We start from the raw sequence: 12,411 nt of genomic DNA, 5'->3' as shown, positions 1-12,411 counted from the left end.
GTTAAGGGGCTCAGCAGGGGAGTTTGAGCAAAGGTGGGAGATGTTTGTGACCGTGTTTGAGGAGATGTTTGTCGCGGGGGGGGGGGGGGGACAAACCCGGGGAGAATGTGCAAACTCCACACGGACAGTGACCCAGAGCCGGGGTCGAACCTGGGACCTCGGCACCGTGAGGCAGCAATGCTAACCACTGCGCCACCATGCTGCCCTGGTGGCCAATCATACTCGTTAGTGAGTGATTGCTGAAGAGGAGTCATTGTCTTCATTAGATGCCTCTTGTTAAGGAACTATTAGCATGTGCGGTCCAATTTAATGAAATTATCCCCCATGCAGGGAGTCAGTTGTTTGAGGCATGTTTGGGGAATTTAGTCATAAATACTGTCATGATTTTCTGTCCAGTAAATAAATACAAACTCATGGGCAAAATAGAGTTGAAATCCTGATCTGCAGTCCTGGCAGAAACTGCTTCCTTTTCAGAGCCTGATTTCAGAAAATTAGTCTTACAGTTCCTTTAGCTTCCATAAGTATCATAGAATTTACAGTGCAGAAGGAGGCCATTCGGCCCATCGAGTCTGCACCGGCTCTTGGAAAGAGCACCCTACACAAGGTCAACACCTCCACCCTATCCCCATAACCCAGTAACCCCACCCAACACTAAGGGCAATTTTGGACACTAAGGGCAATTTATCATGGCCAATCCGCCCAACCTGCACATCTTTGGACTGTGGGAGGAAACCGGAGCACCCGGAGGAAACCCACGCACACACGGGGAGGATGAAGTATGGCACCACTGATTCTGCAAAGTCACAAGTGATGAGGTGACCTATGTGACAACAATATTAAAAGTGATATAGTGGCAGACAAATGCAAGTTTGCCAATGTGGTAGGTAACTATGGCCCGCTGGTCAGGCGACATTAGGCGATTAACATCAAAGTAGGGAAGCTCACGGTTTCCTGTAGGGCTCAGTGCAGCCATTCTTGCTTTGAAAAATACAATTAAATGACTTTATTGAAAACTTTTATTTATTTATTTTTTATAAATTTAGTGTACCCAATTAATTTTTTTTCCAATTAAGGGGCAATTTAGCGTGTTCAATCCACCTAGCCAGCAGATTTGTGTGTTGTGAGGGCGAAACCCACGCAAACACGAGGAGAATGTGCAAACTCCTCATGGACAGTGACCCAGAGCCGGGATCGAACCTGGGACCTCAGCGCCGTGAGGCCGCGGGGCTATCCCACTGCGCCACCGTGCTGCCCCAATTGGAAACTTTTATTGCATCTGTACAAGACCTTATCGATACAACATCTTGAATACTGTGTATAGTTTTGGTCTTATTTGAAAAAAGATATAATTGTGTTAGAAGGAGTTCAGAGAAGGTTTGTTGGACTCATTCCTCAGATGAGTGGCTTATCTCATGAAGAAAGGTTGGATGGTTTGGACCTATACTCAATGGAGTTTAGAAGGATGAGAGGTGATCCTCCCAAAACAGAGAAGATCTTAGGGGAATTTGATCAGGTAGATATCCGGAGGACTAGAACCAGGAGACACAGTTTAAGAATAAGAGGTCTACCGGTTAAGACGGAGATGATTTCTTCTCTCAGGATAGCTCATCGATGGAATTTCCTGTTCCACAAAGTGGTGGAGGCTGGGTCATTGCATTTATTCAAGGCAGAATTAGACAGATTTTTGACATAATGTGAGCTTCACTGACAAATGTAGCATTTGTTGACCATTCCTAATTTCCTTTGGAAAAATGATGGTAACGTAGTAAAAAGTCACTAATAATAACCTTTATTGTCACAAGTAGGCTTACATTAACACTGCAATGATGTTACTGTGAGAATCCCCTTGTTGTCACATTCTGGCAGCTGTTCGGGTACACAGAGAGAGAATTCAGAATGCCCACATTACCTAACAGCACGTCTTTCGGGACTTGTGGGAGGAAATCGGAGCACCGGAGGAAACCCGAGCAGACACGGGGAGAACGTGTAGACTCCGCAGACAATGACCCAAGCCGGGAATCGAACCTGGGACCCTGGAGCTGTTAAGCAACAGTGCTACCGTGCTGTCCATCTGAAATCGCCTGTAGGCCAGACCAGGTTCGGACGGCAGATACTAGAGTAGTAATCGAGAGCTCCAGGCTAATGCATTGGTTCAAATCCCACCTCGGCAGCTGGTGCAACTTAAATTTAATTAATAAGATCTGGAATATAAAAATAATCCCAGTAACGGTGGTCATGAAACTATTGTCAAATTTGATTAAAAAACCATCTGGTTCATTAATGTCCCTTAGGAAAGGAAATCTGCCATCCTAACCTGGCCTGGCCTACAGGTGACTCCAGACCCACAGCAAGGTGGTTGACTGTTAACTGTCCCCCTCTGAAAGCCGCTCAGTTCAAGGGTAATTAGGGATGGACAATGAATGCTGACCTTGCCAGCGATGCCTACATGCCCTGAAAGACTAAAGGAGATGCCATCTGGCCATCAGCTGTGCCTAGTCAGTCTCCCACTCAAATTAGGTGCAGCTGCCTTCCATTAGCTGCTGTACTGTCAAGTTCCTGTTTGCCCAGCGCAGAAATGTTTCCTGTGGGCGGGAAAAAAGATGCGTAGAATAAATTTAAACGAGTGAAGGCATGGAATCTGGTGGGGCTCGGTTACCCTGTCACTACAGGAGTATGTCATTTGGAGCCTTGATTGGTCAATCGGCCTTTACCGCACACTTTGAAAGGGAATAGACAGCATTTGAGAAGGAAGGATATTGTGAAAAAGAGCTCAACAGACAATTGCAGCTGAGAATTAGCACTCACAAAAGCCCAATCAGCTAAACAGCCTGTACTGCAAACTCACGTTGCAAGGTCATCGGATGGTTAATTTTCTGCACCTGTTTTAGGCCTATGAACTTGATGGAACCTTACATGACAAGGATTGGTGTATTGTGGCTTACCAGGAGGTTGCCAAGCAATTCAAAAATGATAATCCTGATTTTGTGGGAGTCAAAGTAATCTTTTCTGTACAACGGTAAGATATCATCGTTCACTACTTTTGCCTGATTTTTCAAAATATCCCTATTCAACTGGACTAGAAATTCTGCTTCACACCATTGGGTCACAGTTGAACCTTACCCAAATTAGTGCGGTTCCCCGTTCACTAAGGAAGAAATCAGAAGCTGTAACTCTGGAAGTATTTACAGCTGGGGTCAATGGAAGTAACTGTGCTATCTCCCTCCCAGCCTGACTGACATTCACTAGTTCAGCAGCTCAGTAAACCTGGGCCTGGATTTTACCTCCCAACTCAAGAGCGCAGAGTTGAGACGATTCCCGGCTCTGCAAACCTGACCTAGATGAAGGTGCCCCATAAGATTGCATTTTTGAAGGGGCAGCACGGTGGCGCAGTGGGTTAGCCCTGCTGCCTCACTGCACTGAGGTCCCAGGTTTGATCCCAACTCTGGGTCACTGTCCGTGTGGAGTTTGCACATTCTCCTCGTGTTTGCGTGGGTTTCGCCCCCACAACCCAAAGATGTGCAGGGGAGGTGGATTGGCCACGCTAAATTGCCCCTTAATTGGAAAAAATGAATTGGGTACTCTAAATTTAAAAAAAGTTTGCATTTTTGTTCCAGGCGGGGGTCAAATCGTTCCGAAGCATTTGACTTCCGGTGGCGGTATGAAGGTGGAAGTCGCACGTTGAGTGGCTCCTCCTCGAGGCTTGATTTTTTAGAACTTTATGCCTGGCCCCAGGGGTAATTTTTCAACAAATAAGTGGAGGAAGTCATAAGGAAGGAGGGGGATGTCCAAAAACCAAAAGGAAGCGGCCGTGAAGAAGGGGGTGAGTGAAGGTTCTAGTGAAAGGGTCAGGTCGGCAACTGGAAGGATGGCGGAGGCTGGGTCGCTGGGCGGGGCCGCACTGTTTTTTTTTTTTTTTTTTATAAATTTAGCGTACCCAATTATTTTTTCCAATTAAGGGGCAATTTAGTGTGGCCAATCCACCTATCCTGCACATCTTTTGGGTTGTGGGGGCGAAACCCACGCAGACACGGGGAGAATGTGCAAACTCCACACGGACAGTGACCCAGGGCCGGGATCCGAACCCGGGTCCTCAGCGCCGTAGGCAACAATGCTAACCACTGTGCCACCGTGCTGCCCGGGGCCGCACTGTTCATGGCAGAAAAGATGACCGAGGTGATGGTCGTGGGATTTGAAAGGCAGTTCGCAAAGCACATGGAGGTGATGAGGAAGGAGATGATGACGCCATTGAAGATACTGGTAGAGGAAGCGATTACCCCGGTGAAGGTAGCGGTGTCGAGGACTTCGGCCGCGGTGCTGGAGCAGGGTGAGAAACTGAAAAGGGTGGAGGAGGCCTTGTCGCAACACAATGATCAACTAACTTCGATGGGTGAGGAGATGCAGAGGGTGGTGGAGGCCAACAAAGGTCTGAGAGGGAAGGTGGAAGACTGGAAAACAGATCGAGGTGGCAAAATCTGAGCATCATGGGCCTGCTCAAGGGGGAGGAAGACCCAAGGGCGACTGAGTACTTTTCCAATTAAGGGGCAATTTAACGTGGCCAATCCACCTACCCTGCACATCTTTGGGTTGTGGGGGTGAGACCCACGCAGACACGGGGAGAATGTGCAAACTCCACACGGACAGTGACTCAGGGCCGGGATTGAACATAGGATCTCCGTGAGCCAGCTGTGCTACACACTGTGCCCACAAGCTGCCTAGGCTAGCTATGATCGGTTGTCCACGGGGAAGGCAGTGCGCCAACTGAGGCGGGCGAGGGGAGCGATCTACCAATATGGGGAGAAGGCTGGCAGGCCAACTTCGGAGGGAGGCGCCAGGTGCGGGGTAGGACGGGGAAATTGGCGGTGCCCCGGGCCAGATTAATAAGGTGTTTGATAAGAATTTGTACAAGTTGCAGCCACAGGGCAGGAGTAGGGGAGACACAGGGCAGGAGTAGGGGAGACACAGGGCAGGAGTAGGGGAGACAGGGCAGGAGTAGGGGAAACACACGGGCAGGAGTAGGGGAGACACAGGGCAGGAGTAGGGGAGACACAGGGCAGGAGTAGGGGAGACACAGGGCAGGAGTAGGGGAGACAGGGCAGGAGTAGGGGAGACACAGGGCAGGAGTAGGGGAAACACACGGCAGGAGTAGGGGAGACACAGGGCAGGAGTAGGGGAGACACAGGGCAGGAGTAGGGGAGACAGGGCAGGAGTAGGGGAGACACAGGGCAGGAGTAGGGGAGTCACAGGGCAGGAGTAGGGGAGACACAGGGCAGGAGTAGGGGAGACACAGGGCAGGAGTAGGGGAGACACAGGGCAGGAGTAGGGGAGACACAGGGCAGGAGTAGGGGAAACACAGGGCAGGAGTAGGGGAGACACAGGGCAGGAGTAGGGGAGACAGGGCAGGAGTAGGGGAGACAGGGCAGGAGTAGGGGAGACACAGGGCAGGAGTAGGGGAGACACAGGGCAGGAGCTGGGGAACCACAGGGGAGGAGTAGGGGAGACACAGGGCAGGAGTAGGGGAGACACAGGGCAGGAGTAGGGGAGACAGGGCAGGAGTAGGGGAGTCACAGGGCAGGAGTAGGGGAGACACAGGGCAGGAGTAGGGGAGACACAGGGCAGGAGTAGGGGAGACACAGGGCAGGAGTAGGGGAGACACAGGGCAGGAGTAGGGGAGACACAGGGCAGGGGTAGGGGAGACACAGGGCAGGAGTAGGGGAGACACAGGGCAGGAGTAGGGGAGGACACAGGGCAGGAGTAGGGGAGACACAGGGCAGGAGTAGGGGAGACACAGGGCAGGAGTAGGGGAGACACAGGGCAGGAGTAGGGGAAACACACGGCAGGAGTAGGGGAGACACAGGGCAGGAGTAGGGGAGACAGGGCAGGAGTAGGGGAGGAACAGGGCAGGAGTAGGGGAGACACAGGGCAGGAGTAGGGGAGACAGGGCAGGAGTAGGGGAGACAGGGCAGGAGTAGGGGAGACAGGGCAGGGAGTAGGGGAGACACAGGGCAGGAGCTGGGGAACCACAGGGCAGGAGTAGGGGAGACACGGGCAGGAGTAGGGGAGACACAGGGCAGGAGTAGGGGAGACACAGTGCAGGAGTAGGGGAGGACACAGGGCAGGAGTAGGGGAGACACAGGGCAGGAGTAGGGGAGACAAGGGCAGGAGTAGGGGAGACACAGGGCAGGAGTAGGGGAGACAAGGGCAGGAGTAGGGGAGACACGGGCAGGAGTAGGGGAGACACAGGGCAGGAGTAGGGGAGACACAGGGCAGGAGTAGGGGAGACACAGGGCAGGAGCTGGGGGAGACACAGGGCAGGAGTAGGGGAGACACAGGCAGGAGCTAGGGAGCACAGGGGCAGGATCTAGGGGAGACACAGGGCAGGAGTAGGGGAGACACAGGGCAGGAGTAGGGGAGACAGGGCAGGAGTAGGGGAGCACAGGGGCAGGAGTAGGGGAGCCACAGGGCAGGAGTAGGGGAGACACAGGGCAGGAGTAGGGGAGACACAGGAACAGGAGTAGGGGAGACACAGGGCAGGAGCTGGGGAGACACAGGGCAGGAGTAGGGGAGACACAGGGCAGGAGTAGGGGAACCACAGGGCAGGAGTAGGGAGACACAGGGCAGGAGTAGGGGAGACACAGGGCAGGAGTAGGGGAGACACAGGGCAGGAGTAGGGGAGACACAGGGCAGGAGTAGGGGAGACAGGGCAGGAGTAGGGGAGACAGGGCAGGAGTAGGGGGAGACAGGGCAGGAGTAGGGGAGACACAGGGCAGGAGTAGGGGAGACACAGGGCAGGAGTAGGGGAGACACAGGGCAGGAGTAGGGGGCCACAGGGCAGGAGTAGGGGAGACACAGGGCAGGAGTAGGGGAGACACAGGGCAGGAGTAGGGGAGACACAGGGCAGGAGTAGGGGAGACACAGGGCAGGAGTAGGAGAGCCACAGGGCAGGAGTAGGGGAAACACAGGGCAGGAGTAGGGGAGACACAGGGCAGGAGTAGGGGAGACAGGGCAGGAGTAGGGGAGACACAGGGCAGGAGTAGGGGAGACAGGGCAGGAGTAGGGGAGACACAGGGCAGGAGTAGGGGAGACACAGGGCAGGAGTAGGGGAGACACAGGGCAGGAGTAGGGGAGACACAAGGCAGGAGCTGGGGACACACAGGGCAGGAGTAGGGGAGACACAGGGCAGGAGTAGGGGAGACACAGGGCAGGAGTAGGGGATGCTGAGCTGGATGGATTGAGTATCCGAGGCTGGCGGAGGAAGATAGGGCCAGACTGGAGGTCTGTGGGGGAACAGGAGGTAAAGGAGGTAAAAAAAGATGAATTGGGTACTCTAAATTTATTTTTAAAAATGTTTGTCATGAGTGACTTAAAATAGTAGGGGAGGATACCAAAGGAAACTGCTGGAGGATAGGACAGAAGAGAAAAGTAATGAAACAGAAATCCTGATGGACAATAGCGGTTAATAGAGTCACGGAGAGTAGCGAGTGAGATTATTTAGGGTTATACCCAAGGATAAATCCTCCTGAACCCCGGCTCTGGTACTGGGAGATTGCAATCTGCTGATTTCTGTGCATGTCTTTAGTGGAAAAACAGATTATTTTGCCATGTTTATATCTGCAACTGATATTTTCTCTGCCTTTCTTCTAAGGAAAATTAACAACTCAAAAATGAAAACTGAGATACAGGAGGCCATGAAACTTTACAAGAAATTTCCGGAGACTGTAGCCGGGTTTGATATGGTTTGTTCTCTTGTTATTTCAACAGTAGACTTTTATCCTTAAATGTCGAAACTTTCCTGCATTCACTGATTGGAATTTGGAGTTGTTTATTTCCCATACTGTCCTATTTTTAATCATGAATATGTACAGGTATAGGAAATTAATGACGTCTGGGTTAGTCAGTGTTTAAATGACAGGCAGATGTTTGGCACTAGTTAACTATTAAAGTTTGATGGGCAGCACGGTGGCACAGTGGTTAGCACAGCTGCCTCACGGCACCGAGGTCCCAGGTTCGAACCCGGCTCTGGGTCACGGTCCGTGTGGAGTTTGCACATTCTCCTCGTGTTTACGTGGGTTTCGCCCCCACAATCCAAAGATGTGCAGGCTAGGTGGATTGGCCACGCTAAATTGCCCCTTAATTGGAAACATTAATTGGGGACTCTTAATTTATAGAAAAAGAAAAAGAAAAAAAAAGTATTAATGTTTGCATCTAGGGGCAGCACGGTGGCGCAGTGGTTAGCACTGCTGCCTCACGGCGTTGATGACCCGTGTTGGATCCCGGCCCCGGGTAACTGTCCGTGTAGACAGTCTGCGTGGGTCTCACCCCCACAACCCAAAGGTGTGCAGGGTAAGTGGATGATAGGGGTATGATGTCATTTCTGTCACTGGGACGTAGTTGAGAGAGCGGCAGGATTGGCAGCTCAATATTCCAGAATGCAGGATCTTCAGGCGAGATAGGGAAGGAGGCAAACGAGGAGGGGGTGTCTCAGTTTTGATCAGGGAATCAATTACAGCAGTAAGGAGTGGCGACATCTTAGAAGGCTCTTCAACTGAAGCCATATGGGTAGAACTTAAAAACGAGAAAGGAGCAATCACATTGTTCGGGTTGTTCTATAGGGTCTCTAACAGTCCAAGAGATATAGAACAAGAGATATGTCGGCAAATTTCAGGAAAGTGTAATAGTAATAGGGTAGTTATAGCGGGGTATTTCAACTTCCCCAACATTAACTGGGGTAGCCATAGTGTGAAAGGTTTAGAGGCAGCAGAATTTGTAAAATGAAATGAAAAAAATGAAAATCGCTTATAGTCACAAGTAGGCTTCAATGAAGTTACTGTGAAAAGCCCCTAGTCGCCACATTCCGGCGCCTGTCCGGGGAGGCAGGTACGGGAATTGAGCCGTGCTGCTGGCCTGCTTGGTCTGCTTTAAAAGCCAGCAATTTAGCCTGGTGAGCTAAACCAGCCCATGCGTCCTGGATAACTTTTTAAGCCAGTATGTAGGAGGTCCTACAAGAGAGGAGGCGGTGCTGGATTTAATGTTAAGAAACAAAGCTGGCAAGTGGTTGAAGTATCAGTGGGGGAGCATTTTGCAGACAGTGATCATAACTCGTTAGATTCTAGATTGTTCTCGAAAATGGCGAGGATGGGCCTGAAGTCAAAGTCTTAACCTGGAGGAAGGCCAATTTTAATGATGAGATATGATTTGGGCAGAGTGGACAGGGAGCAGACACTTTTAGGTAAATCTGTAACAGAACAGTGGGACACATTCAAGAAGGAAATGGGGAGGGTGCAGGGCCAACATGTTCCAATCAAGAAAAAGGGTGGGACCAACAAACCCAGTGAACCCTGGATATGGAGGATACACAGAATTGGATAAGGAGAAAAAGCCAGGCTTATGGCAGATATCGAGGGCTCAAAAGATATCGAGCCCTAGAGATAAATAGAATGTACAAAAGGGAGCGTAAAAAGAAAATTAGGAGAGAGAAAAGGGGACATAAAATGATACTGGCAGGTAAAATAAAGGAAAATCCTAAGTTATTTTACAATTGTTTTGAGGCAGCATGGTAGCATAGCGATGAGCACAATGGCTTCACAGCGCCAGGGTCCCAGGTTCAATTCCTGGCTTGGGTCACTGTCTGTGCGGAGTCTACATGTTCTCCCCGTGTGTGCGTGGGTTTCCTCCGGGTGCTCCGGTTTCCTCCCACAGTCCAAAGATGTGCAGGTTAGGTGGATTGGCTGTGCTAAATTGCCCTTACTGTCCATAAAAAAGGTACGGTAAGGTGGGGTTATGGGGATAGGGTGGAAGTGTGGGGGGTAGGGTGGAGGTGTGGGCTTAGGTTCAAGAGCTGGTGCAGACTCAATGGATTGAATGGCCTCCTTCTATACTGTGAATTCTGTGAAGTACATTAAAAGTAAAAGGATAATTGGGAAAGATAGGGCCTATTAAGGAGCACAGTGGTTATTTGTACGTGGAGCTGGAGGACATAGGTAGGGTTCTAATTGAATACTTTGTGTCATTCACTTGTGAGCGGGATGGTGTGGGTATAGAAATCAGGGAGAAGGACTGTGATAAAATTAAAGAGATTAACACAGACAGAGAGAAGGTTCTGAGTTGTCTGGAAAGCTTAAAAGTGGATACATCTCCAGGGCCAGATAAAATGAAACCCGGGCTGTTGAGCGAGGCATGGGAGGAAATAAGGGCACTGAGAATAATTTTCAATTCCTCTCTGGCCACACGAGAGGTGCCAGAGGACTGGAGTTTAGTCAACGTGATGCCATTATTCAAGAAGGGAGGAAGAGATAAACCAGGAAACTACAAGCCAGTCAGTCTAACCCCAGTGGTGGGGAAACTATTGATCTTTAGCAATGAAGAGAGATTGGGGTTGTTTTCCTTGGAGCAGAAGAGATTGAAGGAAGACATTTTTTTATTTATTCATGTGAGGGGGGCGTCGCTGGCTGGGCCAGCATTTACTGCCCATCACTGAGGGCATTGACGAGTCAAGCACATTGTTGTCAGTCTGGAGTCACAGGTAGGCCAGTCCAGGTAAGGCCGAAAGGTTCTTTCCGCTAAAGAACATTAGTGAACCAGATGGGTTTTTACGACAATCGGCAATGGTCTCATAGTCAACATTAGAATTTTAATTCCAGATTTTTTTATTGAATTCAAATTTTACCAGCTGTCCTGGTGGGACTCTGGATTACTAGCCCAGCCACAATACAACAATAAAAATCTAGAATTAAAAGCCTAGTGATGGCCATGAAAACATTGTCGATTGTCGTAAAAACCCATCTGGTTCACTAATGTCCCTTAGGGAAGGAAATCTGCCGTCCTTACCCGGTCTGGCCTACATGTGACTCCAGACCCACAGCAATGTGGTCGACTGTTAACTGCCCCTCAAGGGCAATTAGGGATGGACAATAAACGCTGGTAAAGCCTGCGACATCCACATCCCATGGACAAATAAAATAAAATTACGCCTCTGCCTCCCCATGATTGAGATGTATAAAATAATGAGAGGCATGGAGAGAGTAGACAGGAAGAACCTTTCCCCTTGGTAGAGGGATCAATGACCGTGGGCAGAGATTTAAGGTGAGGGGAGGGGGAGGTTTAGAGGGGATGTGAGGAAAGCCTTTTCCCCCCAGAGGGTGGTGGGAGTCTGGAACTCGCTGCCTGAAAGGGTGGTGGAGGCAGAGACCCTCATAACATTTTAGATGTATTTCGATGTGCACTTGCAATGCCTAGGCATAGAAGGCTATGGGCCAAGTGCTGAAAAAATTGAGTTAGACTAGCTAAGTGATTGTTTTTGACAGGCGCAGATGCAATGGGCCAAAGGCCTTTTCTGCGCTGTACACCTCTATGACCACCCTGACCTGAAAATATATCACCGTTCCTTCACTGTCACTGGGTCAAAATCCTGGAACTCCCTCCCTAGCAGCACTATAGGTGTACTTACACCACATGGACTGCAGCGGTTCAAGAAGAGGGCTCATCACCACCTTATGAAGGGCAATTAGGGATGCCCATATCCTGTGAACAAATACATTTTTTAAAAGTTGACTTTGTCTTTTTTACAGTCGGGGAACTTTTAATGCTCCAATTGGTGAGTTCAGAAAGACACAACAATTTTCATTTATTTAATCTACTGTGATTTAATAACCTAATCGATTAGGAAATTTATAATGAAGCTTCTTTCTATTTATCAATCATTGTAAAGCTGGACCCCAGTTAGGCTAACCGTACTTGTCATCTCTACCAGATGTCCGACTTGCAAATGAATATATGTTGCAAATCAAACTTAATGATGTGTAACAAATGTCTTGCATTTTCCTGCATCATATTCCTCTACCCATGGATTTAATGAACCTTTAATTTATGAATCTCTAATGACAAATCTCATAAAAATGACTGAAATGGACCTCTCTTATTTATTTCTTATTTTGGATACTTTGCCAATTTAACTCTCCGATAAAAGTTGTCAGCACTCAATCGAAAGAAATAGGGGCAGTAGTAGACCAAACGCCCCATCGCTTCTACTCTCTACTCAGTCCCATCATGGTTAACCTTCAGCTTCCTCCCCACCTCCTCTCCAGGTACCTTGATTCTCTAAAAGACCAAAATTCTGTTTATGTCAACCTTAGATATATTCCACCACCCACAACCCTCTGGGGTAGAGAACTGCAAAGATTCACAAATCTTTGAGTGAGGAAATGCCTTCTGATCTGGGCAGAGTGAACAGAGGCCAGTGGGGAGCAGAAGGAGAGGAGAACTGGCAGCCTAGGTGCCACCATCAGTGCCATTGTGGGATGGGGCTCAGAGAAGCGCCGGGGCCTTTGGTAGTTCTATGCTACTAAGAGTTGGGTCTCGGGGAGGCCCGGAAGCAGTTGTTGGGGGTTTGGGGACGCACACTCTCAGTTGGAGGTC

General features: G+C 49.7%; 1 protein-coding gene across 1 annotated transcript in view; it reads left to right on the top strand.

Moving 5' to 3' along the window:
• Positions 1 to 12,411, top strand: part of ada2a (adenosine deaminase 2a) — a 67,234-nt gene that overhangs the window by 43,079 nt on the left and 11,744 nt on the right. The window contains exons 4-5 of the mRNA XM_038781326.1: positions 2,889 to 3,016; positions 7,643 to 7,733. Of these exons, the coding sequence (XP_038637254.1) occupies positions 2,889 to 3,016; positions 7,643 to 7,733 (219 nt within the window). The remainder of the gene's footprint in view (positions 1 to 2,888; positions 3,017 to 7,642; positions 7,734 to 12,411) is intronic.

The sequence above is a fragment of the Scyliorhinus canicula genome, chromosome 20 (assembly GCF_902713615.1).
Source record: "Scyliorhinus canicula chromosome 20, sScyCan1.1, whole genome shotgun sequence".
Lineage (NCBI taxonomy): Eukaryota > Metazoa > Chordata > Chondrichthyes > Carcharhiniformes > Scyliorhinidae > Scyliorhinus > Scyliorhinus canicula.
Note: the sequence above shows the minus strand (reverse complement) of the source record. Positions and strands in the feature narration are given on the sequence as shown.